The following is a 27,026-nucleotide window of genomic DNA, read 5'->3' on the forward strand; positions in this document are numbered from 1 at the left end:
AGTGAGGTGGGGGTCCATCTCCTCTCACATGCAACAAGTGAGAGGACAAGATTAAACAGGATCAGGTTGAGAGTGGAAAATTTCTTCACAGAAAGGTTTCCCAGGCATTGGAACAGGCTGCCCAGGGAAGTGATGGAGCCAGCACTCCTAGAGGTATTGGAAAGGGCTGCCCAGAGAGGTGGTGAAGTCACCATCCCTGGAAGTATGTGTGGATGTGGTGCTGAGGGTCATGGTTTAGTGGTAGCATCTTAGTGGTGAGATTGTGAGCTCTAGACAAGTGGTTGGACTTGATCACAAAGGGCTCTTCCAACTTTAACAGTCCTATGAATGTATGCTGAAGACTGGAAGGGAGGGTAGGACCCTCTGCTGAAGGATAGTATCAGTTTGGCTTATTTGGCCTTGCAGTGTTGGCAAACTACTTAGTCCACAGAGACAGCCATATTGCAGTTTGCCACCTGTGACTGCCCTAGAACTGTGGTCCCTAGGTTTGTACCCTTTATACACTTGCCAGAGGTGGCTTTTGTTGAGTTTGGGGCTTTTTTGCCCTCCTGGTGTGTTTATACAGGAACTTAATGTCCGCCAAGTGACCCTGTCTACTAATAAAGAGAAATACGGAGTGCGGCTGAGAGCAGAGCCAGATCACATGGTGCTCGGGAAGCGTTTGAAAGGTGCATTTAAGTCTGTCATGGCTGCAATCAAGGAGCTGAAGAGTGAGCAGCTGGAGAAATTCCAGGAGACAGGCAAGTAGTGGCACCAACCACTGAACAATGGGAGCACTGACCAAAAACATCCAAAATTCTTTGGTTCATCAGAAGAAAATTGAGCAATTGCATTTGATTTGTGTATATTAATGGGACATTGGAAGGAACAGGGACAAAAGAACCCTTCTGTGGGCTTAGGGAAACTCCAGGCCTACTTTCCTCTTACTATCCCTATTACGTTTTATCTTAAGACTAGAAGAAAAGTTGTTTCTATTATTTTGCTGGCAGAAAAATGGCCATGCACTTGCGGCCCGCAAAGCCAACCAGATCCTGGGCTGCATCAGGAGGAGTGTGGCCAGCAGGTCAAGGGAGTTGATCCTCCCCCTCTACTCAGCTCTGGTGAGACCCCCCCTGGAGTACTGTGTCCAGTTCTGGAGCCCCATTTACAAGAGGGATCTGGAGGTGCTGGAAGGTGTCCAGAGAAGGGCCATGAGGATGATCAGAGGGCTGGAGCACCTCTCCTGTGAGGACAGACTGAAGGAGTTGGGGCTGTTCAGTCTGGAGAAGAGAAGGCTCTGAGGTGACCTAATTGTGGCCTTCCAGTATCTGAAGGGGGCCTACAGGAAGGCTGAGGAAGGACTTCTCAGGATCTCAGGTAGTGATAGGACTAGGGGGAATGGAATGAAGCTGGAGGTGGGGAGATTCAGGCTGGATGTGAGGAGGAAGTTCTTCCCCATGAGAGTGGTGAAGCCCTGGAATGGGTTGTCCAGGGAGGTGGTTGAGGCCCTGTCCCTGGAGGTGTTTAAGAGCAGGCTGGCTGAGGCTCTGGCCAGGCTGATCTAGTGTGGGGTGTCCCTGCCCGTGGCAGGGGGGTTGGAACTAGATGATCCTTGTGGTCCCTTCCAACCCTGACTGATACTATGTATCCTAATCTTACCCTGTTTCCTTGTTTCAGTTCTATTGTAAGGCCTAAATGAAGCAGAGCCTAAGCTGTTCTGTAAGACTGGAACTGAATGTATGTTCTTATTCTAAAAGCATTGCTTCAGTTCTAGACTTCCCAGTGGGTGTGCTTTGCCCAGTTATAGCTGGTGAACTGTTTTGTTGTGAGTTTTGATATAGCTGGGTGTACAGGCTATGTTTAGGATTTATTCCCTTTGATTCAAATGCTGTCCAAACTGTTGCTGAAGCATCTGCACTGCAGTGGGTTCTGCTGCCTGTACAAGTGCTTGTATGAGGAACCTGAACGTGGGATGGGTCACTGTTTCTTACAGAGCTCAACTGCTGCCTGACTGTGTTGCAAAGAAACTGTTTGGTCTGTTTGAAGGCTGATACTGGTTTAAAGCTTTTTTGAATTAAACCCTTTTTGGGAAGAGATGCTCTTGATCTGTCAATTTCTGCAGGCACCATTGTCGTGGAAGGACATGAACTCCATGGGGAAGATCTCCGTCTCATGTATACCTTTGATCAAGTCGCAGGAGGGTCTGCCCAGTTTGAGGCACATTCTGATGCTCAGGTATTTTACTGGTTATTTCTTCTTTGCTGTTTGGTTAAGGGAAGAGTTCCTCTGGAAGTATTACTTGGGCTATTTAGTTTGAAAAAGAGGAGGCTGAGGGGAGACCTCATTGCTGTCTACGACTACCTGAAAGGACGTTGTGGAGAGGCTGGTGCTGGCCTCTTCTCATGGGTAATTAGTGATAGAACAAGAGGGAGTGGCCTCAAGCTATGACTGGATAGGTTTAGACTGGCCACTAGGAAAAATTTTTTCATGGAAAGAGTGGTCAGGCATTGGAATGGGCTGCCCAGGGAGGTGGTTGAGTTGCCAATCCTGTTTAAAGGTTGTTTGGATGTGGTGCTTGAGGATATGGTTTAGGGGTGAACCTTGTACACTCGGGTTATTGGTTGGACTTGGTGATCCTGAGAGTCTTTTCCAACCTGGATGTTTCTGTAATTATGAAAATGGTGAGGTGAAAGCTAGAGTGGATTTATTTGTTCAGACAGTTCAACAAATTCCAGGAGCCTAGCTTCTGAATTGTGGAGCTGTCGAAGTGCTCTCTTCAACATGACGTGTTGTAATTGAGGAGCTCTATAAAACTGCACCTGGGCTTCTGGGCGAGCTATCAGCAGTCATTTCAAGTTGGTCACCTTCTGTGCATTATGTCAGGTTTTAGTTTTGCTGGATGTTACCCCAGACCAGTCCATGGTGGATGAAGGAGTTGCCCGGGAAGTCATCAATCGCATCCAGAAGCTTCGCAAAAAGGTGAGGGAGCAGTGGTTTGGAACAAGACTGTCATTTACATTAAAGCAATTTGTGGGCAATATGCAGCAGAAACTGACCTTTTTAGTTAAGCATGAAGCCCTGTATCATTTATCCCTCATTTATAGCTTTCTGATTGGACAGAAATGATTCCAAATCATTACTTTCATTTTGAATTCCTATATTGTAAGTAGCTCAAGTTGAATGATGAGTTTGACATACATTATCCAAAGTCAGTTAACTAATTGATTTTACTGAGCCACTCTTTGTTTTCTATCTTCAGCCACAGAGCAGTGGTTCAGTCCCAGCTAAGCAGCTCTCCAGCCTGCCTGCCTCCTGCCAGGAGTTACATTCTGTTCTGTCTTGGTTCCGGTGCCTTACGTCAGCTGGGCTGGTGAGGGCTGAGACATGAGCCTGGGACTGCTGTAAGAAACAAACTCGTGGCTTAGCAAATTGCAGGAGGCGTTTCTGGCACCTGTGTTAATGATTCTGCTCTAAATGCTTCTCATCATACATACAAATGAAGCTGTTTGGCCTTGGTGTTAGAACATTTTAAACCAAAGTAACGGCCTTCTCTTTACAGCACTATTCCAGAGAGAGCTGCATTCACTATCTCCATTTTGTGCCAAGAAAGCATGGTCACTGTGGAGGTGATGACAAGTCTAAAAAGCCTTTCATCTGGAGAGCACATTAAATGATATTTAACTTGGTACCAAAAAATGTAAAGGTTTCAGAACCTGCAAGTTAAAGATCCAAACAAGACCAAAACTAAACAAAGAACAAAACCCCAAACAACCAAACCAATCCCCTGCTTCCCTTTTGCCCACAGACATTGCAAATCTGGAGCATGTTGTCCTGTGAAGTATGGAGGGGTTTCCTGCTTGACTGACTTGGTGGCAGTACACTAAAACTTGTGTCTTTTTCAGACATAGGCCTGAAGAAATCTTGCAAGGGCTCAGAATGATGTGTAGAGAATGTTTTCATGGGTTGTGTTTTTGAGAAGAGAGATCTGTACAGTTAGGACTGCAGGATAAGAGAGAAAAATGTCCATTTTTTTTTACCCAAATAATTACATATAGATGCAAACTATGCAGATGTAGTTCTGTATGAACTAAAACTGGGAAGAAATGTGGCCATGAGAAGAAAACTCTCTCATAAGTGACTGGATGATTGAAACTTCCTTTTGTACTGACACAAAGCCATCATTTAATCTCACTGAAATGAATACCAAAATACTTAATTGCACAGAATGCATTTATTCTGTCTTCCTTTTGTCCCTAGTCCTGTTACAGAAGTGTGTACTGATAAACCCCACAGGTCCCAGCTCTGCAGTAAGGATTCCTTGCATTAAGGCAGTCATCATTTTAAGCAGACTTTAGAAATGAAGTTTTCTTGCTGGTCCTGTTTTTCCCCTTCAAAGTCATTATCTCACTGAAGCAGAGTTTTGTTCCAATTAAGCATTTGTAAGCATACCATCCAAATTAATTGCTCTTATCCTGAAGTGTATGTTAGTACATGAGATGTGGCAGAACTAGTGTGGAAACCTAAGTCTGGTCACCTCCTTCCAAAGTGATAGAAAATGCTTCAGGGACTAGTTGGGAGGATGTATCACCAATTGAGCAACTGCTCAGCCAAGAGCTGAGGGTTTAATTTCAGGCTTTCAAGGTATCTTAATGTTAGGAAAGTTCTTGTGCATCAGGAGAAGGTTTGTAATGCATCTGGTAGGCTTTTGGCTCACCAAAGTGGGGAGTTGATAAACATAGTGAGACATTGAGTAACGTAGAGTATTTGACCATTACCTTTTGAGGAACTCGCCAGGTTTCAAGCCTCTTTCTTTCCCTTCTCTCACAAGAATTAATTGTTCTATTCCAAATCTTTTGTAGCAACTTTTAACAAAGGCCTGGTAAATATCTTTGTGAGATGTTTTTTTGTCTTCAATTTAAATTTAACAAGTATTCCTTAGTTTGTATATGTGGAGGTCATCTGGCTGTCACTTACTAGTGTATTTGAATCCTACAGCGAAATCTGGTTCCTACAGATGAGATTACAGTGTACTACAGATCCCATCCAGAAGGTGACTACCTGGATACTGTTATCAAGGAACATAAGGATTTCATTTTTGCCACAATAAAGGCTGCCCTGAAGCCTTACCCGGTGCCTACCTCAAAAGAAGTTCTCATCCAGGAAACAACCCAAGTAAGAAGGGAAAAGCATAATGTTGCTTGCTTCTGAGTTACAGAGAAATTGTGTCAATATGTATTTGTGGGATGTTCTGGTAGTGTTTCATATTGGTTCACTTCCATATTAGTGTTCTTGATTTTAAAGAAGAAAATAGTTGGGTTCTGTGTGTGTGCTATGTCTGAAAACAGAGCAACTTGGGTGCCAAAATCAAGATGTTAGGTGGTTGGTTGTGTAAGCTTAATACCCATAGTTACGTGTGCTTGGATTAGTGCATTGTTTAGATAGCAAAGATATCATTGCTCCAATATCTTTAAACTAACATGGTTTCATATTATAGTTGTTAGCCTTTGAGGCTAAATTTTGCCTCTTGGCTTAAGACCAACCTCATTAATTAATGTTTGAGGATACCTGGATTTTCTCCCCTGTGTTGCTGAAGTTTAGTTGTCATAACAAGGCAATTTTGCAGAGTGCTCCTTCTTTCAGCAGCAGTTCTGAACTGTTACCTTTGTTTGCTTTGATTATTCCTTCTGATCTGTTGTGAGAACACTTTTGCCTTGGTTTTACTGAGGTTTACTAGATCCAAAAGGCATTCCTAGAGAGGCAAAGATGAAGTATTCTTCTATCTAAATGTCATGCCAGACCAGAAAGACAAGAACTTAAGAGATAGCAAATCTAAAATTTGATTTATGGAGTGGCTTAGAGATCTGAGAATAGCTGAAAGGAATGATACCAAACTGGGAGGAGTGGCTGTGCTGCCATTCAGCTGAACAGGCTGGAGAGTTGGGCAAAGGGGGACCTCATGAAGTTCAACAAGGGCAAGTGCAGAGTCCTGCCCCTGGGGAGGAATAATCCCCTGAACCAATACAGGTAAGGGGGCTACCTGCTGCTCTGTTGAAAAGGGCCTGGGAGCATTGGTGGACAACAGGATGACCATGAACGAACAATGTGCCCTTGTGGCTAAGAAGGCCAGGGCCCTCCTGGGGTGCATTAAGAAGATTGTGACCAGCAGCTTGAGGGAGGTTCTCCTCCTCCTCTACTCTGCCTTGGTGAGGCCTCACCTGGAATATTGTGCTTAGTTCTGGACTCCTCAGTTCAGGAGAGACAAGGAGAGAATCCAAAGGAGGTCCACAAATATGCTGAGGGGACAGGATCATCTCTGGAAGGCTGAGAGACCTGGGGCTGAGGATCCTGGGACAGGATCATCTCTTACAAGGAAAGGCTGGAGAGACCTGGAAAAGAGAAAACTCAGAGGGGGTCTTAACCAAGGTATATAAAGATCTACAGGGTGGCAGTCAAGAGGATGGAGCTGGTCTCTTTCCAGTGGTGCCTGGTGACAGGGCAAGAGACAGTGGGCACAAACTGGAACACAGGAGGTTTCATTTGAACATGAGGAATAACTTTCCTGGGAGGGTGACAGAGCACTGGTCCAGGTTGCCCAGAGATGATGTGGAGGCTCCTTCTCTGGAGACTTTCAAAACCTGCCTGAATGTGATCCTGGGCAACACAGTCTGGGTGAGTCTGCCTTAGCAGGGGAGTTTGACTGGATGATCTCCACAAGTCCCTTTCAACCCACCACCCTTGTGTGCCTCAGTGAAAGCATGAAAGCACATATTTCATCTTAGTTACACTATGTACAAAGAAAGTGGTTTACACTTTTTAATTACACTTCTAAGGTTGTCCAGTTTTGAATCAAAGCTCTGTTTGGTCTGTTTCAAAAGTCTTAGTTTAACTGAGCGACAAATGCAGGGACAAACAGGACGTAGAGGTGGGTGGAGGATATTGGGACTGAGAATTTGGTGGAACTATTTTACTCTTTCTTCTGTGTACTTGCTTGGGATATTGCTGGTAGATGGTTTGATGCTGTCTGCATCAAATTTGAATTAAAATGAAAAAGCAACTGGAAAAAAAAGGAAGTATAATTCTGGGAAACTCACGTTGGAATGCCTGCCTCTGAAATTGCCCAGGACATGAGCTCCAGTGTTGGTTGCTGTGTCTTTCCATGACAGCTTTCATGCCTGTGCAAGTGTGGTTTCCACCCCCTGCTGTTATTTTTCCATTTTCTAAATCTTAATGTAGCAGATTCTAGTGAAGGAAAAACCTTGTGAAATGCTGAAAGCTGAGACTCTCGGATTACTTTTAAATGATGTTGTCTATGTAAAGATGAAATCTTCCCTGCCAGAAGGTGCTGGTGGATAGGGATGTAATTGATGGCTGTTGTCTGGATGTCAGCAAGGCAATTTTGGAAATGGTGAGCTAGGGTGTAAACTGGAGCTAGGAAGTGTGTGGGTCAGGCTGTGCACTTGCAGAAATGTGGGATTTCAGAGTGGGAAAAACCTTAAAGATTTCAACTGAAGCAGCACTATATAGGACAGACAGTTCTGTGTGGCTGCTGCAGTTGATGACTAAGTTGATAGAAATGTAATGATCATGCTGCTGAGAGTTCCTGCTGTCAGCTTCAATCTTGGACCTAGTGAGGTTTTCAGACACAAAAACCCCTTTAGTTACTGCACGTTCTGTGTACTGAAGCTGTGCAGTTTGTCTGGCAAATGGAGGCAAAGAAAAACTTTGTGAGTAAATGCAGAGCTCTTATTATTTTGCTTCAAGGAGCCTCAATTACTACCAAATACCTCCCCAGGGAGTCAGTCTGTGGTCTTTGCCACATGGGTTGCCTTCTGCACATTTAGATGGTTACTGTGCTTCCAGACTTGCTGTGCCTCTGAACCATAAGTCACATATTTAGACTTTAAAATAGAGGTTGCAGAGAAAAGCAGATGACTGAGATTTTAGTGCAACTGTATAGCGTTCCTTGGAAGTTTTGTTTCCTGGGACTGCAGAGATGGATTGTTTAGGGCAGATGTTTGACTGTGCTCTGTGTTCTGCTGCAATTGGCTTGTCACATTAAGAGCAGTGAATAAAAACACCTGAACTGCAAAAGCCCTTCTTTAGAAATCCTTTCAATGCAGAAGTTTGACCTTTATGGGGAGAGCAGAGAATAGCTGCAGCAGCGAGCAGTAAATGTGCAGTTGGGTGCACCAGCCATGGCTATGGCTACTTGTCTGTCTTAGAATTGCACTGGGTTTTGTGATTGGAAGTCAAACTGCATTGGTGGTGGTGGAAGATGATAAGCAGCATCAGTGTGGGAAATGCTTCAGTAACCATTTACAGGCTTGTAGATATAAAAGCAGATGCAAGTTCAAGGAATGAAGTCTGTCATTCCATGAGTGGCAGAAGTTGAATCATCTGTGACAAGATCATTGCACCAAATTTCTGGAGAGAGTAACAGAAGTCTGTGTGGTGTTGAATGTTTGTGACTGGGACAAAAATGAGATGCAGTCTGTCTTTTCTACAAGTATATTCTGGGTTATGTTCAGATCAGTACTTCTGTGAAATTATCCTGGATCAATTTTTGATTCAAGGCCTTAATTATGAACTCTCCCAAGGACTTGCTCTCAGCAGTTGCTCAGGAAAATACTAGCATGGAAAAGCAACTACTTGAAAAATGAGTTCTTAATTGCTGGTGGAATGGATAAACACAGAGTAAGACTTGCTGATCAATGAATATCATTTCCTCCTTTGTAACAGGAGCTCAGAAGAGAGCAACACTTCCAAGTCTGTCCTCTCTTTGGACTGTGACTCTTATTGACAGTCTCTAAATGTACCAAAAATGCCCTGCCTTAAACAGCCACCTAGTACCAGTTGTTCATAGACGTGCTTCCTGGATGATGTTTGTTTAATTGAAGTTTTTAATTAAGCTATCTTTGAAAGTGTGATTCATGAAAACTGGTGTAGATGGAGGAATAATTCCAGCCCATATTTAGGTCAGGAAAAGACCCATGCTTGGAAGAAGCGTGTTCTTAAAGCTGTGGTTTAAGGCCCCTACAAAATAAGTCTGTTTCCCAAGTACTGCTCCACATTCTCAGGGCTCTTCACCCTGTCTCATTTGCACAGGAAGATACCTGCTCCATTTTTTGGGAGTGTTTCAAGGCTTAATTGACCCACTAACAGCTAGTAGGGAGATTAGGCACAAAGGCTGACTTGATATCAAAGCCATTGTCTCCTCTGTTTGTCCTTGGTAGCTCCTTTGACGTGGCTGAAGGCTTCTCCAAACAGCAACTGAGAGCAGGGGCCTGTCTTCAGGTACTCTGCATTACCTCTGGAAGGGTGTTCTTCCTGAGTGTATTCACTCCTGGTTAAAGATTCAGGTTTTGGGAGCCTGCCATCACTACTCATCACTTGTGAAAGTGAGGCTGTTTATCCCACTCCTCCTCTGTGTCAAATGCTGCTCTGTCTTTATCATGTATTAAAGACAAATTCATACTTGAAGATGTGGCAGAAGTTGCTGGTTTATTCTATGTCCTGTTCAGTATAGTAAGACAAGACCTCGGTTATATAAGGAAGATATTTGGATGTGTTCATTTAATAAAGCAATACTCAATCATAATTTCCTTCTTTCTTCAGCTGAAGGGATCAGAGCTAGAAATTACACTTGTCAGAGGTGGTTTGTGTCAGTGTGTTGGTCCAGCCTGTGCCTACGTCAACCTCAAAGTGTGTGTTAACGGGACAGAGCAAGGTAGGCATGCACCGGGCCTGATTTATCAGTGGGGATGTTAAAAGATCAACTGGGAAATGGTGTGATGAATGTTGGAGCCACAAATTTGCTTTAAAGATGGTGCCAAGTCCCTGGCAATAGTAGCTTTAAATAATTCTTGTAAATAAGTTTATTAAAAAGCAAACCCACATGTTGTCCACGAGGAGTAAGTACTCAGGGGTGCACGTGAGGGGTTTGTATGTGGTTCTCTTTAGGGGGGCATCCACAGTCTGTCTGCATTCACCCACCCTCAGTGTGGCTTTTGATGTAGTACTGTGAATGTAAGTGGTATCTTGCTCTGCAGCAGATCCTGCCTTTGAAAAACTTAGATATTGAGGACAGAGCTGATAAGAATACTTAAAACTAGAGAGTATGACGACGATGATGTGGGTAATGGAAAGATGAGTGCAGCTCAGCTCTCTGTTAAAAGGAGAGAAAATTAAATGCACTCCAGAGGGTTTTTCCCTGCATGTGTTTATAGTTTGTGTCAGTGTGCCTTGTTTAACATGGTTACAAAGCTGCTTACTGAAGATTCATAGAATCTTAGAATGCTTTAGGTGAGAAGGGCCCTTTAAAGGTCATCTAGTCCCAGCACCCTGCAGTCAGCAGGGACATCTGCACTAGATAGAGCCCCAAACAACCTGACCTGGAATGATTCCAGGGATAGGGCATCTACCACTTTTCGAGGCAGCCTGGGCCAGGGTCACTAGCCTCAGTGTAAAAACCTTCTTCCTTCTATCAAGTCAGTCTCCCCTCTTTTAGTTGAAAATCATCACCCCTTGTCATGTCACAATAGGCCCTGCTAGAATCTCTCTCCCCATCTTTGCTATCAGCCCCTTTAAGTGCCAAAAGACCACAATAAGGTCTCTCTGGAGCCTTATCCAGGCTGAACAACCCCAACTCTCTCAGCCTGTGTTCAGAGCAAAGGGTTTCCATCCCTCCCATTATTTTTGTGACCCTAATAATAATAATAACTATGTAAGATGGTGAACATCTTGATGGGCACAGTCTGTAGAGTTTTAGTCTTTGTAATAATAGATGATATAGTTCAGAGACTGCTCTGTTAATGAAAACAAATAAGGCTGCCATACTCTAATTCTGAAGGACACTTGAGTCCGTTTCCCTGGAAGATGCACCGTTGTCAGTTTCAAGCTAGCTTAGGAATTCACAGGAAATAATGAGAAGTCAACAGACAATCACTGAAACTTGAGTATTGCTTCCAAACTGCCTTTTAATTTCTTCCATTTTGGTTGTAGATGGCGTGTTGCTGCTGGAAAATCCAAAAGGAGATAACACCTTGAACTTCACGGGGCTGGTAGATGCTGTCTCCTCCATTTTTGGTCTGAAAAATTCAAAGCTGACAGTTTTTAATGGAAAAACAGGTAAATGGAGTATGACAAGGAAAATTGCAAGTCTTGCTAGCAGCAGCTAGAGGTTATTTACTGCATAATTGCCCTATATAGAGACAAAACTGACAGAAAATGCGAGAGGAAATATTCTATTTCATAGTACTTTTCTTGGGAGACTGTGTTTATAGTCACATCAACGTTTCCAAAAGCTGCTGCTAAATGATGCTCATCTTTTCTGCTACCTTATTTCCATTGCAGTTCTCACCAGGACAAAAACTGAGTTATTTCAGAAAGTGTTTCCATCAGGTCCAAGCTATGCTACATATTGATGGCGAGCTGCCATCAGCTTTTGCTTGCTTTTTTTTTGTTCCCCCCTAATGCTTCAGTAGGCAGGGTGATAACTTAAATTGAAGGCAAACTGCTATCTGTAGAGGGGGAAAAAAAATGTTGTTTTTTCACCTAGAGAAATTTGATCTCTGAATTTCTTCTTTTTAGGCAGACCTATTGAATATTTTTGCAGCTTGAACTTCGCCTCCGTTAAGGCAAAGACTGTAATGCATCTTTTATAGGTTATGCATAGACTGACAGGCTAAATTGTAGTTTGCTTCACTACAAAGTTAATAGAGCTGAAACAGAGAAGGAAAACCTGAAAGATGTTGATATGAGTGACTCTGAGGCCCTACCAGCAAACTGGCATTCTCTCTCCCTTGAGATGAAGATGCTGTTTTACTGTTAAACTATGTCAAATATTTCAGTACATCAGGGAAAGTTGCAAGAATCAACACTCTGAGCACAAGATTCCCCTAGTAACCCAAACCTGCAGAGAGTAGAGTGCTTAACAGTGGCCATGCTGTGCTAGGGCTTCAGAGATGTTTCAACAGCAACAGTAAACTCTTTGTACGTTCTTAGTGTTGTTTACAGGGATGTCTTGCCGTTCAAACTGTTTCTACAGCATTCATATACAGTCTATAATGAGCAACAATGAAATGATGAAGTAGTGTACATGTGGTAACTGGACAGCTATGGAAACTGCTGCTGCTGTGTTTTCATAGAAACAGTAAGGAAGCAGCCTCTGAGGAGGAGATGTTTCACTTGGCTGTTGTGAAAGGCTGTTTTTGGGGTGTTCACAGCACTGCTAAGGATCTGCATTTTCTGTCTACCTGTGATATCAGCAAGGGATATCACTTGTGTCTGTAATGTCACTGTTCCATCTCTAGCTTTAGTTTTCTTGTTTGTCTTCTTCTGAAAGTCTTTCTAGGAGAGTATTAATGGGTTTTTTCCTGTCGGATGCCTTTGCTGTGATTAAAATCTCCTTCCAAGTTGTGCTTGGCTGAACTGAATAGTTCTATCCTACAAAATGCTTATTCTTTGCATTCAGTTGTAGGTGATTTATAGCACATTTGGGATCCCTCAGCATTTACATTGAGTTCCAGTTGTGTCTTAAGGGAGGATTTCTCAAAATCCTTTTCCAAATAGTAGTGATACTCTTCCTAGTGAGGCATGTGCCTGCTGAGGTGGCTGTGTACTAGTACAGTCCATTACCATTGCAGATAGCAAGAGATGACCTGCAGAAGGCCCAGAAAAGTTGGGAAACTCTCATCTCATGAGTACTACAAGGAGTTTAAGTCTTTATTTGCATTGCTTTCTGCCACTAGCAGGACAAAATGATGCAAGGTGTATCTGCTAACACTGAATTCCTAAAGGAAGGGGTAAAGAAAATCTAGACCTTTCCTCTTCCTCAAAGGTTTTTGTTTTTCTGCTGCAGTTAACAAAGCCTTTGTTTCTTGTCTTTCTATGGTGCTTTTCTTCTGCAGGTATCTGTTTGGGGCTTCCCATCTTGGCGTGCTGATTTCAAACTTTCACTCTTTGTAAGTGGCCTGGGCAGAGCAGGTTTTTTTAACCCCAGCTTGCTTATTAACAACATGGAAGTTCCCTTGGAAAGATTAGGTTATTAAATTCACTTTTATTGCAGTTTGGCAGAGGTCTGAAATGAGTATTGATCTGCAGAAGCTATGGCTCCCTGAGGAGTCAGGGTTGAAGGCACATACAGAGAAAACAGCTCTGAGAGATGTTACAGAATAGAACCAACATTCCCGGTGTTTGTTTGGGATATGATCCCTTGGCTTTATCTGCCCAACCTTCACACAGGTAATGTGAGGTGAGGCCTAATGGTGATTGCAGGGTCTCCTTGGGCAAGGTGAGGGCTGGTATCAGCCACTGGATCTGAGAGGGGTTGCAAAGAAAGGTCGTGCACTCAGGACAAATTGCTGCTGAATTGTTCACATGTGTGTTAATAAAATTGTGACCCAGTAAAACCGTATTTCTGGCTCTTATTTTCCTTCCTGTGGTTTTTAGGGCTGTCCACTTTACTTGCAGTAATTTATTACCTTGTTTTCTAATTGTAATGAAGATTTACTTAGGGTTATATAATGGCACAAATTGAGGCAGTTCTTGTATTAAGGCAGACTCAAATCATGTCATGGCCCTGTTTTTTCAGTGCAGCATTGAAATAATGGGATAAACATTTCCTCCCCAACAGTGCATTGATGCATTTTGAGTAACTGCACATACCCTGAGCCAGGTTCTGGGATCTGTACTGACCTTCAGAAACTGAGCACAGGATTTGTCTCTCTGTGTATTAAAAAAAATAAATCATTTAAAGGAGAGAGGCTGGGCTCAAGTCAGCTGGTAAAAGCATTTGTCTGTACATTTTTTTGCTCTAGATTGCTGAAAAGCTGAAAACTCTCTCTCTAAATTTCTTATTGGGAATGTGTGTTGACTTGCACTTGGCTTTCATGGAAGCAGCCCATGCTGAAAAAGACCTATTTACAGAAATTGCAATTTGTTCCTCCTTGCAGGAATAAATGAAGTCGGAGAGAACAGGGAAGGGACAAGTCAGGCAAAAATTCTCCTACGAACTTCTATTCTAAGCCCCCAACTTGTTCCCTCTTGATGATTTTCATATGCTTGTTGTATTATTCTTAACTCTGTTCTTAGCACTGTTTTCTGAACAAGAGTACAAAAAGATTTTTATCTTTTAAAAGGCCATGAGGCTTTGAGACCCCTTAGGAGAGCATTACCACTGAAGTCTCAGCTGCAGGGGCAACTGACTTTAGAAGTGATTTGCATATTGATTAGCGCTTGTAATACCTGCCTGTTTTCAAGTGCATTGTTAGCTGTGTAAAAATGATCCACGTTTTGGTTAGAGGGTTCCAGGAGCTGACTCCACTGACAGCACTGTCTGTGAGGCCCTCCTTGTGAAAATGTCAGTGGTCCTGTCATGCAAAATGCTACCTTTGTTAAATACACAATTCACCTGTGCTGTAGCTCCTGCCCCAGATCCTGGCCCTGTGTTGCTTGCTCTGTGAAGCACCCTGGTCACCAGTGCTGCCTCCTGCTGGCGCCCCCTGAATCAGATGTAAATGGCAAGTGATGCTGCTTCAGGGTTATGCTGCTGAAAACCTGCTGCTGACTCCCTTACCCTGTGATGAAGTCATGTTAATGCCTCTCCTTTTGTTCATTTGGTTGTTTTCTAAGTAAAACCAAAAGTGAAGCCCCCTCCTGTGCTCAAGCTTTGCACCTCAAATAGACCAAGGAAGGGCTTGGGTAGGTGACAGATCACAGAATTATTTAGTCTCCACATCTGGAGACATTCAAAACCTCCCTGGACATGTTCCTGTGTGGCCTTCTCTAGGTGAACCTGCCTTGGCAGCGGGGTTGCACTTGATCTCCAGAGGTCCCTTCCAACCTCTGCCATTCTGTGTGATTCTGTGTGTGATCATTGACTCCAACCGTTGACCAAGTGATGTCCACCATCATCCTCAAAACTTCATTCTCAAAAACTGAGTTTGAGAAGCATCAATGAAATTTTGCTTTTTTTCTGTAAAGCTTGAGATATAGCTATGATACACAGCTCTAAAAGTTGATTTTGAACGATAGCATTTTAGAATCTTAGATAGTCTGAGGTCTTTGTCCTTCCTTAGGGCAGTCTCATAAGCCTTCCACAGTGCTTAGATGTTCTGTGGCAGCTGGCAAAGTTTTGAGAGCTTGTAAGCTAGGAGTGTCACTTGTGCCCCTTTGAAATTCATCCAGAAGAACTGATGGAGAATAAGCTCAGCCTAGACTCCATGACACGCAGATAGGGCTGAGATGGATTGAAAGCCTGCTGGAAAGAGATGACAGCTGAGCCTGCTCCATGCATACCAAGAAATTAAACACATTCATTCTTCCTGGGTTTGGTGTTAAGAGTTCTTTGGTAGCTGCAAAAGCTTTGTAGCACTGAGTGATGTTATTTCTCTGTATCCTTGATGTTGTGGCTATCAGCAGCTGGTTCTGCCTCGGTGACAGACTGGCTCATGTAGGCAGTGCAGAATGCAGCCCTACATAGTGCATTGGTATTACAGAAACCTCATTAGCTTCTCATCTGAGTGCTTTCAGGGTGCTGCTGTTACTTCTAAAATCTTTTAAGACATGGGTCTTGCTTTGGCTCTGATCTTCCACCATTTTCTAAATATGCATGGCTGGACTGGGCTGCTGAATCATCAGCAGCTCTTGACATTAAACACAACTATTAATGCAGAGGGCATTATTCATGAGCCAGCCAGCCACTGATTTTACATCACTTGTCATCTGCAGTTTAATGAGGGAAATGCCCTGCTGCTGCATGGTCACACACATCCAGCGCTGCTTCAGCTGGGGAAGTCAAGGTACAGGTCACAGGTCTGCTTTTCATGCAGTGGAAGAGGTTGGCTTGAATGAGTCCTTTCTTGCTTGTTTGACATTATTTAACGGGTTTTATTGCACAAAGAATCACGTTGGGTGTTTCTGTGCATAATAAATGTCACGTGGGAGTGAATTTTCTACCTCAGATGAAGCACTCTGTGGAGGAAACACAAAATTTCTCCCCAAATCCCATTTTTCTAAGGGTAGAAATGCTCGTTCTTGAGGGAGGAATTGTGATGAGGGAAACAGATCCCCAGTGGAACTGGTGGTTAGAAAGACTCATTGTCAGCTAATGGAGTGAGAACTGGACCTCAGCTGCCCTATAATGGCCTGACTGGTCTCATTTTCTCTTTCAGAACTGATAAACAAAACTGACTTGCTTAGTCTCAGCGGAAAGACTCTCCATGTGACAACAGGGTCAGCACCTGCTCTGATCAGCTCTCCTGATGCTCTGCTCTGCCAGTATATCAACTTGCAGCTAATGAATGCAAAACCACAAGGTAGGTCGGATACTGATCTCTCCTCATTTACAGGCTGAGCTTTTTGTGACAGGCAATTTGGACACCCTGGCTTACTGATGGAGATAAGTACATGTGTTTTCATTGGTAGATGGTGATGTTGTTTATTTCTCCCTAGCATTTGCTTTCTAATAAACACAATGTTTATATTTAGCTTTTCTCCTTTCATCAAAGGAAAAAGAGCTGGTCTGAGATAAGGGATAGCATTTAAATGGGAGCTCTTCAGCATTGTCTGCCTGTTTCTGACCATCAGCTCACCTGTGCTACTTATTTTAAAAGACAGAGGCTAAAACTGACCAAATGTGAAGGAAGAGTCAGCTCTTGACCAGGACATTGTAAACAGCCTGTGAAATATTTGTTAGTGCTATTGAAAAGCCAAATGAATTTGTCATTAGCCTCATCTGGAGTATGAATTTGTGTATGTAATTCTGTACTACAGCTGCTGGTCTTTTACCTTCTACTCTGAAACCTCACAGTGGAACTTAGTAACTTGCTCTTCTGCTGTGCCCTGGTGTCAATTCTTTCTGGACTATGCATGTGGAATCTTACTGATTCCAAGTAGTGGGAATCTACTTGCACCAAAACCCCATGCTTTTAGCTGGGGATTTGATCATCAGAAAGTGCTCTGTGAGCTTCTGTAGTGGTTTCTGTGTCCTGTTGAAATATTTCATGGTTCCCAGCCTCTAGGTTATCCTGTTTGACACATCTAACACGTCCTCCAAAGCTGTCTTCTGTTTCGTCAAGCTGTTCGTAGCCACTTTTACTTGTGATACTAAAACTCCTGAACTACTTTAGTGATCATTTCTAAGTAGGTTGGTATTGGAAGAAATAGGAATGAAGTAGAAGAATAAATCCTCAATTTCAGTTTCCCAAGATCAATAATGCCATCCCTCACCAATAGTCATTTCAGTGGTTTGGGTTTTTTCCCTTCAGAATGTCAGAAAGGAACTGTGGGAACTCTTCTGATGGAAAATCCTGTTGGTCAGAATGGATTAACCTACCAGGGTCTTCTGCATGAAACAGCAAAAGTGTTTGGGCTCAGAAGCAGGAGGCTAAAACTGTTCCTGGATGAAATGCAAACTCAAGGTAAGCACAAACTTCTGGTTTGCTTGTCCAAGGATCCGTGAAGGGGTTCAGTTCCCACTGTTTACACATTGGTTTTCTAATTTTGCCCAGTAATTCAATATTGATTTAGTAAAATCCTTTAAGAGCATGTAACACATTCAGGAATCCAGGTTCCTTGCATAAAAGGGCCTAGACATGTTCTGGGAAAGTTCCTTCCTTTGGAAATGGAAGGGTCAGTCAGCAGTGTCAATGGCAGTTACATGCTGCTGTGACTAAGCTGAAAGGGAATCTCCTCTTAGAAGTGAGTGACTTGAGTCTAAAGTGTGGATATATTAAGAACCTTCTCTCATTTTTTCCCCCCTTCCTGTAATGTTCATATTGTTGTGGATTTTTACCCCCCCTCTTCCTTCTGGAGAATGGGAGTGGGTGGAAAAGAGTATTTTAGAGTTGTGTGAGTAGGTCAGGCTTGATAGCGTATGGCAACTGCAATTCATTCAGAATACCTGGGAAGTAGGAAGCTTTAGCACATAGTCACATAGCTGAGCTGTCAAAGCATCTTCCCAAACCACAAACAGATGGTGAGGCTTAGAAACAAAAATCTGATTCATGAGAAATATGAAACTGAAGATGTAGCCACCTGTAGTGGAAAAAAATTGGGCCTGAGAAAGATTTGGGACTTCATTTTACTGGGAATGGTTTGGGAACTATGTAGGTATTTCTGTGCATCTAGGACAGTTCAGCTCTTTAAATGAAACAAAGCAGATGCTTCTGCCTCCAGCTGGTCACAGTGTCACAATTTACAGGCTGTTCAGGAGGAATGCATGACACTTGACCTTTACTGTCTGTCTAGAAGTTACATATCTTGTTTAAAGTAGTTGCTAATCCTGGGATGGAATGAATCTCCTGGGGAGGTGCCTGTCAGCTAATGAGGAGTGTAGCCCTTCAGTGTAGCAGGCTGAAACTGGGGTCACTTAGCTCTCCACCTGGGTTGGAGGTATTCAAGTGTGGTAGATTGGAATTGGAGCAAGTAGGGTAAGGGAGGTTTTGGTGTGGATTTGGGGTTGGTTTTTAATTTCATGTGACCTAAAATCTGTGTATTCAAAAGCCATTTTTGTAAGTAAAATGGCTCTCAAATGTTGATGAGACTTTCTAGTGGTAGTTTGAGCTAATCCTAAAAATAATGTGCTGAGTGGTGTTAACAAGCAGAGAACTGAAGACTGAACTGTTTAGAAGCAACATGAGGTGCAAGATACTGAGCATATCCATCACACTTCATCTGCATAAACAAAACCTCTGTGTGTGTGTGTGTGTGAAACCTTCTGGGCTAGGAATTGAGCCATTGAGGAGCAATTGATGTTACACATACCATGTGTTACAGGGCAAAAGGGGGTCAGAGCAGCCTTTGAGTTAGTGAAGAGACTACAATAACTAACAGAGAAAACTTCTGAGCTTTGAAAGAGGGAAAACCACACAGAACAGGAAAACACACAGCTTTTGGGTCAGCTGAAGTGAGGATTCATTAAATGCCTTTACCTAAAAGGGAAATCAATTTAATGGCTTTAATATATTTGTACTATGAGTTCTCCAGAAGTATATAAAGTCTGTGAAATGGACAATTCACAGTGATGTGAAATATCAGATTATTGAACTCTTCAAAAGCAAAACCAACAGATTTGGATGGTTTTAGACTCAATGTAGAGAACTCAGTCCTGGAGGTTTGTTTGTCTAGCTAACATGTAGTCTTAGCTGTGCTGCTTCTGTCTCAGATTTAATTCTCACTGTGCAGCTCTTAATAACGTTTTTTAAACTCATATAAACACTAATGGTTGCACTTCATCTTCTGATCTCTATATGATAATTAAGTGCTGCATGTAAAACAAATACTTTGATGCCTCAGGAAGATATTAGGTCAATTCCTGTTTATGTTGATTTTGTAATCCTCTGTTCATCTTGTTACCAATCTATTTCAAGGTCCTACCTTCCAAACAAAAGAATTTCAGTCTCTTGAGTCGCTCTTGAACAGGAGGATAAGAAACAGAAAGGATTTATCAGTGGTTTAAGAAATCACATTTGCCATTTCTGAAAGGGGTGATTGTGTTAAGTCTCGTTGAGGGGAGTAGCTGCCTGTAGTTCCTCGTTTATCAGGATCTTAAAAGTAAATAAAAATACTTGGAGACCAATTTCATATTTTGGCTGCTTCTGCAGACCACAATAACTCTTTGGCGTACTGCTGTAGCATTTTCATGGGGAGGGAAGGAGGGTTAATGAGCAAATGAAGTCCTAGTTGCTGAGCGGGGTTATACCTCCTCTCTTCTGTGGATGAGTTTTTAGATGCTTAAAGCAGAGCACTACACTGGAAAAGAACTTACAAATATCTTTAACACCTTTATTGATGATCTGGATGAGGGCATTGAGTCGATCATCAGTAAATTTGTGGATGACACCAAGCTGGGGGCAGGAGTTGATCTGCTGGAGGGTAGAGAGGCTCTGCAGAGGGACCTGGACAGGCTGGACAGATGGGCAGAGTCCAAGGGCATGAGATTGAACACATCCAAGTGCCAGGTTCTGCACATTGGCCACAGCAACCCCATGCAGAGCTACAGGCTGGGGTCAGGGTGGCTGGAGAGCAGCCAGGCAGAGAGGGACCTGGGTGTGCTGGTCGATGGTAGGCTGAACATGAGCCTGCAGTGTGCCCAGGCAGCCAGGAGGGCCAATGGCATCCTGGCCTGCATCAGGAACAGTGTGGCCAGCAGGAACAGGGAGGTCATTCTGCCCCTGTACACTGCACTGGTTAGGACACACATCGAGTCCTGTGTCCAGTTCTGGGCCCCTCAGTTTAGGAAGGAGGTTGACTTGCTGGAGCATGTCCAGAGAAGGGCAACAAAGTTGGTGAGGGGCTTGGAGCACAGCCCTGTGAGGAGAGGCTGAGGGAGCTGGGGTTGCTCAGCCTGGAGAAGAGGAGACTCAGGGGTGACCTTATTGCTCTCTACAACTACCTGAAGGGAGGTTGTAGACAGGCAGAGGTTGGTCTCTTCTCCCAGGCAGCCAGTACCAGAACAAGGGGACACAGTCTCAGACTGCACCAGGGGAGGTTTAGGCTGGATGTTAGGAAGAAGTTCTATACAGAGAGAGTGATTGCCCATTGGAATGGGCTGCCCGGGGAGGTGGTGGAGTCACCATCACTGGAGGTGTTCAGGAGGAGACTTGATGGGGTGCTTGGTGCCATGGGTTAGTTGTTTGGGTGGGTTGGATTGGTTGATGGGTTGGACGCGATGATCTTGAAGGTCTCTTCCAACCTGGTCTGGTCTATTCTATTCTAACACTACCATCATGATCCACCATCATGATTAGTAGATGGTTGTTAAACTTTGATGCAGACTTAATCTGCTTAGTCCAAAACTGAAGTGGTTTCCCAAGAAAGGTGGTGGCCTCGCTGTTTGAAGGCAGGTGCGTACTGGTACACGGAGACCCAACTCCTTGCTGCCATTTCTAGAGTCAGCTTTCACTTGGACATCGTGTTACTGAAAGTCAAACTGCTTTTACATTATCTCCATGGGTGCACTTCACAGCCTTGCCTCCCCCCAGCACACACACGCTGCCTTGGTCTCTCCCAGCTGGAGGTGAGCCCAAGTGAGAGCAGCGTGACTATCAGCCGTCAGCTCTGTGACACACTGCAGCACACTGCCAGGCTGTTTCTACTGTGAAAACACCCAGCCCTGCCCTGCCTCCTTAGGCTGACATTTGTGCAAATGCTGGTGCCACAATGGAAAGTTACCTTTTCTTTGCTTGGGTTGTCCGTGGGGATTCTAGTCTGCAGGGTAATACTGTAACTCCCTGTACTCCTTAGCTTTGGTTTCAGGGGGTGTATTTGTGGTTACCACGTGGAAGTTTCTGTATAGAGAGACCTCTGGTATATTTGTCATTCAGATTGTTTAGAATGCTGGTAGGTAGAGTTCTGGAATAAAAGCGATCTACTCTGTTACTGGAGTAGCTTGCTACAGCTGCTGGGTGCTGGGAAGCATTGAGCTAGCAAGCATCTGACCTCTTGGAGGTGGTGAGAATAGTGAAAGATTTCCAGTTCCTACCAGCTTCACAGGTGACTTTCTGTAGCCACAAAGTGTGGTCACTCTGTATTTGTTTCTTAAATACTTACCAGCCCTGCATCAGCCTGCTGGAGACAGGCTATATCCTTAAGAGAGGTTTGGTGGTGAGATTTTTTCCTGTTATCTTCCAAACTCTGAGAAGACTCAAGGGATTGAGCTGGTACAGCCTGAAGTTCTCTAGGCTTGCTTGACAGGATTGCAGCATCAGTGTTTCCAGCAGATACTACCATGATCCTTGCTTTACATATCAAACTCAAGCTAATGCATGCATGCTCTCATTTATTGCTGTACTCCTCCACATGCATGTTCTTTGCTATGCTGTCAGAGGTGGATGCTGGAGGGGTTGTATGTCTCTCTGGCCATTCCTACATAATGTTTATAAGGGGCCCTGGTTTTCAGTGCTTTGTGTTGTTGATATTGACTTGAGATCATTGCAGTATAAGATAATTTCCTGAAGTAGATGTTAGTCTGTGTGGCTGAACCAAGCTTGGAACAAATTTGACTCCATAACCTAGAACACTGTAGCAGTAGCAATCCTGATGTGTGATGACCCTTCCTTTAATGCTGGAGTTTTGAGCTGGACAGTTCTGTTCTGGCTCCATTTTGACTGAAGCAGCAGAGCTGTCTGAATGAAGAGAAGTGTTGGTAGTTTCCCCTGCAAGGAAGAGCGCTAACTCTTCTGTTTCTCTTTTTTCTTGCTTCAGAGATCACGAAGGACATCTCCATGAAGAACCTGAACATGAAGACTGTATTTGTTTGTGTTATACCTACCACAGCTGAATGTTGAGACTTCCATTTCTATGAACAAGACCATTTAGACTCTTTTCCACCAAAAATTAAGCCAAATTAAATTAGTCTGCTTTTAGATGAGCATCCAGGTTGTGTATGGTACTCTTAACATCTGGGATCACACAGAGGATGTTTTCTACCAGTGCATGTGTAATATGCTGCTCTTTGGTTTCAAATACCATGTATTTTCATTATGTTACCTTATGATACTGTAAAAGCTGTTCAGAAAAGTGTCAGAACTCCTTAACCTTAGATATCTATGCAGCAATTTGCCTGAAAGAAATGGGACTAGTACCTCAGTGATGCTGTTCTCTGCCTGTCCTTTACGCAGAAGGCATCTTTGGTTTTCTAATCCATGGGTTCCCTACAAGACTTTGTGACATATGTACCACATCACAGTAGTTTGGGAATTTACCTAAGGGTGATTGAGGTTTGTTCATCCATACTAGCCAGGTTTTCATGCAGTGTGTGGCTGTTGATTTAAACACACTCTGCCTACTTTCAACAGTCGGAACAATAAATTTGCTTTGTCTCCAAACTCTTGTCTCCCTGAGGTCAGAGTGCTTTGCTTCCTTACATTTGCTGAAGAAGATAATGTTTAGCAAACTGTGTAGGTGAGGATGACCTAGAGACAGAATCTGGCAATGTGATGCTGAGAGGTTTGGGGGATTTTCTTTGGTTGGTGGTTTGTGGGAGGGCTGTTTATCTTGGTTTCAGATTTAACTTGAAATTAAGTGTTGGATTTTTAGTTTTCATAGCAGTTGTTATAACTTGCCAAATGTTGCAGTGTTAACTTGTGTGTCTGTAGGCAAGTGAGATAACTGGCAACAGTTTTGCAGTCTGGGGAGGGGTTTTGACTAGTGAACTTAACCAGCAACTTAAGCGCGCTTCAGCTTCAGTGCATTTCAAGGTGCCTGCAGCTGCCTCCACTGCTGTGCCTTGAGGAGCTCCCTGAGAAGAGGTTATGTGCACTGCAAGCCAGAGGATCAACAGAGTACCACTGCATAAGAATACCAAGGTCTCCTTTATCGTGGTTTTCCATTCTCCTGTAGCAGGGTTTTCCATTGCTCCAGGTTTTTATCTTTTCAGCACGGCTAGAAGCCAAAGCTTTTTTGTGATGACACTGTATTAGTGGGAATGGCTATAAATAAATGTTCTGTGTAACTGCTCTGCTCCAGTGGACCAGACCAAAATTGTAAGTAGTCATTTGAAGTAAATCAAGTCTCTGGCATTCAGCTTACATAAAATTATTTTTATCAGTATTAAAAATGTCAGTGCCTGAACCTACTGAATCACTGCCCTGCTCAGTTTAATGGATATTGGACATTGCCCTCTGGCTTCCCCTGTAAGTCAGCTTGCTGATCTTTATCTTGATGTAGTGACATGGAAAACAGATTGGTATTGAGTTAGGTTTGGGGTGGGTTTTTTTTTTCACATTAAAAACGTCCAGATTATGTGTCTGGGAAAGTAAGAGTGCTGTTCCTAAGATGAATAACTTGGCTTTATTATTTATGGAGAATAAATGAAGAGGCAAATCATTGCAATCTAATCTCATTCTTAAGGAGACAATCTAAAGGCACAACGTTGTTTGCATTTTTGAAGAGTTATTTGGGATTTAGCTTCTTGGGGCTGTGTGGTGTTGTTTTATTTCTAGGATGTTGGCTGGCCAAGTTCCATATGAGGACTGGATTAGATTTTATATGTGTGTATGTCTGTATATGCTTTCCAGTGAAGTAAAAGCCCAGCCAAGATTTATGAATTCACTCTTGAGTCACAAACAGAAGATAAGCTTAACCCTTTTTCTTTCTGCAATGTATTTATAGCTGCTTAATGAAAGAAACAATCTGCCTTATGAGAATAAATACTTCTTGTGACCCTAGTCCAATACTCAGGAGGTGCAGTTGAATTGGGTTTCCTGCATTTTCTGTGAGCAAAAGCCTGCTTTAGACTGAAAATGGAAGCTGGCCTTTCCCTTGGCTTTACACATGAGCTTTCTCTGTGAAGGCCTTCTGCAAGGTAGCCCTGCCTCTGAAGCACTGTTAGATTAAGGCATGCTGGTTGAACTTGCAGTCAAAGGTAAAGGATTTAAGGTATTTACTCACAGGAGGAGATGAAGGAAAAATACTGCTGCTAATTCTGCATCCTTTGGTTCTTGAATATCTATGCAAAGGCAATAGGTTTTAAGACAATGTTGGCAAAGACAGCAGTTCATAGTATCAGTCAGGGTTGGAAGGGACCACAAGGATCATCTAGTTCCAACCCCCCTGCCGTGGGCAGGGACACCCCACACTAGATCAGGCTGGCCAGAGCCTCGTCCAGCCTGGGCTTAAACACCTCCAGGGATGGGGCCTCAACCACCTCCCTGGACAGCCCATTCCAGGGCTTCACCACTCTCATGGGGAAGAACCTCCTCCTCACATCCAGCCTGAATCTCCCCACCTCCAGCTTCATTCCATTCCCCCTAGTCCTATCACTACCTGAGATCCTGAGAAGTCCCTCCCCAGCCTTCATGTAGGCTCCCTTCAGATACTGGAAGGCCACAATTAGGTCACCTCGGAGCCTTCTCTTCTGCAGACTGAACAGCCCCAACTCCTTCACTCTGTCCTCATAGGAGAGGTGCTCCAGCCCTCTGCTCATCCTCGTGGCCCTTCTCTGGACACCTTCCAGCACCTCCACATCCCTCTTGCAATAGGGGCTCTAGAACTGGACGCAGTACTCCAGGTGGGGTCTCACCAGGGCTGAGTAGAGGGGGAGGATCACCTCCCTCGAAGTTCATTTCTGGAGGCCTGAAATTCGTTTGCTGATTTGAGACATGAGGCTGTGAAGGCTGCTGTACTGGTGTAACTACTCATTATCTGCTTCTCAGAGAGCATTTATGGAGTAAGAGAATTCACACTGTGCTCTGAAGAGCAACCTAAAAACCAGAGGGAAGTAAGCCATTATTTCAAGAAGAGGAGATGATGGTGGGGAGATGATGGTGGGCTACAAACGGGATATAAAGCATAGGAGGTTTTTTCCCTATCCTGTTTCACCACAACCTTGTGTGCAAGCAGGAGGTTGGAGGAATGCTTTCTTGGGAGTCTCCAGTCTTACCACAAAAAAAGAGGCAAACCATGGCCCAAAAGAGAGTGGCCAGTTCAGGTGCTGTTGGAACGTCTCCACAGTGTAGGTACAGAGCGCAGCTGTCATGTAACACTTGTGTTCAGCCTTCATGGAGGGATGCCTCCTTCCTGGCACTTCATTTTTGAGTAGCATGGATGTCTCCAAGGCTTGTCCTGATGTTTTCTAGCTGCGTTTTTCTCCTGTTAGTACAACACAGGGCCGTATCCACTGCCTGGAAATGGTACTGCACTTTGAACAGCACAAGAAAGTGCTTCCACAGGGAGTGGTGGAAGTCTTGTTCCCTTCCAAGGAAATGCACAACTCTTCCTTGTCAGGCAGTATCTTCAGCTAGCCCTACATGTGTCTTTAAAGAAGAACCAAGAAAGCCTTCAGTAAGATCTGGTTTTCATTTCCAAATGAGGCTTGAGTAAAAATTAGAGGAGGAACTTTTCAAGTAGATGTACTGTGCAGGGCAAGCAGAGCAAACCACTGAGTTGAAGCTGTTGTCTCCTCGTACAGTTTGTGCTTTTTTTCCCCTGAGATACTAATTCTTTTGAAGTGAAGTAGGTGTTGTGTGGGCACAGATCTGTCCTGTTTATTTCCAGGGTTATGTACTTAATTTCTAAAGGCAGAATTAGTATGTGGTGCTGGCTGGTACTGCCCTTGCCCTGCTTCATTTCAGTCTCCTTTCTTCACTGCATACACTTTTCTTCCTTCTTCCTTTATGTGTTTCCTTAGATGATTATTTTGTGTTTGTTGTTGCTTTGTCTGGGTTTTCTTGTTTGGGTTTTTTGTGTTTGGTTTGTGGTTAGTTGAGTTTTTTTTACCTTGTTGCTTTTTATTTTCTTAGCTGTGTCTTTCTGTCCGTGTTCACATGTTCCTCAAGACTTGTGGTGACTGAAACAGAAACCAAGGTGTGCCCTTGCACTCCCAATTCTGATCATATCACAAGGGTGGAAAAACCCATAAATGCTATTTCTGTCTTTGGGAGGATTGGTAAAAGCTTAGGACAGGTAATGGAAGAATGAGACCAGAGTTTGTCAGAGGACAATGTTGGGAGCAGATGTTGATCAGTTAAAGGGTAGAAGGGCTCTGCAGAGGAACCTTGACCGACTGGACAGATGGGCAGAGTCCAATATGATGGCATTCAACAAATCCAAGTGCTAGGTGCTGCACTTCGGCCACAACAGCCCCATGCAGAGCTACAGGCTGGAGTCAAGAGTGCCTGGAGAGCTCCCAAACAGAGAGGGACCTGGGGGTGCTGATTGACAGCTGCCTAAACATGAGCCAGCAGTGTGCCCAGGTGACCAAGAAGGCCAATGGCATCCTGGCCTGCATTAGGAATAGTGTGGCCAGCAGGAGCAGGGAAGTCATTGTGCCCCTGTACTCTGCATTGGTTAGGCCACACCTTGAGTCCTGTGTCCAGTTCTGGGCCCCTCAGTTTAGGAAGGACATTGAAACACTTGAGCGTGTCCAGAGAAGGGCAACAAGGCTGGGGAGAGGCCTTGAGCACAGCCCTGTGAGGAGAGGCTGAGGGAGCTGAGGTTGCTTAGCCTGGAGAAAGAGGAGGCTCAGGGGAGACCTGATTGATCTCTACATCTACCTGAAAGGTGGTTGTAGCCAGGAAGGGGTTGGTGTCTTCTCCCAAGCAACC

The 27,026-nt window shown here is 43.8% G+C and overlaps 1 protein-coding gene across 1 annotated transcript in view; it reads left to right on the forward strand.

The window, feature by feature from the left end:
• Positions 1 to 24,149, forward strand: part of IARS1 (isoleucyl-tRNA synthetase 1) — a 116,430-nt gene extending 92,281 nt beyond the window's left edge. Inside the window, exons 27-35 of the mRNA XM_068158049.1 lie at positions 566 to 740; positions 2,102 to 2,214; positions 2,863 to 2,958; positions 4,975 to 5,151; positions 9,595 to 9,706; positions 10,981 to 11,106; positions 16,152 to 16,295; positions 17,247 to 17,399; positions 22,186 to 24,149. Coding sequence (XP_068014150.1) covers positions 566 to 740; positions 2,102 to 2,214; positions 2,863 to 2,958; positions 4,975 to 5,151; positions 9,595 to 9,706; positions 10,981 to 11,106; positions 16,152 to 16,295; positions 17,247 to 17,399; positions 22,186 to 22,268 — 1,179 coding nt within the window. The 3' untranslated portion in view covers positions 22,269 to 24,149. The remainder of the gene's footprint in view (positions 1 to 565; positions 741 to 2,101; positions 2,215 to 2,862; positions 2,959 to 4,974; positions 5,152 to 9,594; positions 9,707 to 10,980; positions 11,107 to 16,151; positions 16,296 to 17,246; positions 17,400 to 22,185) is intronic.
• Positions 24,150 to 27,026: the final 2,877 nt, after the last annotated feature.

Source organism: Melanerpes formicivorus, unplaced genomic scaffold (assembly GCF_026170545.1).
Source record: "Melanerpes formicivorus ecotype bairdi unplaced genomic scaffold, bMelFor1.0.p_v2 SCAF_38, whole genome shotgun sequence".
NCBI classification, from domain to species: Eukaryota; Metazoa; Chordata; class Aves; order Piciformes; family Picidae; genus Melanerpes; species Melanerpes formicivorus.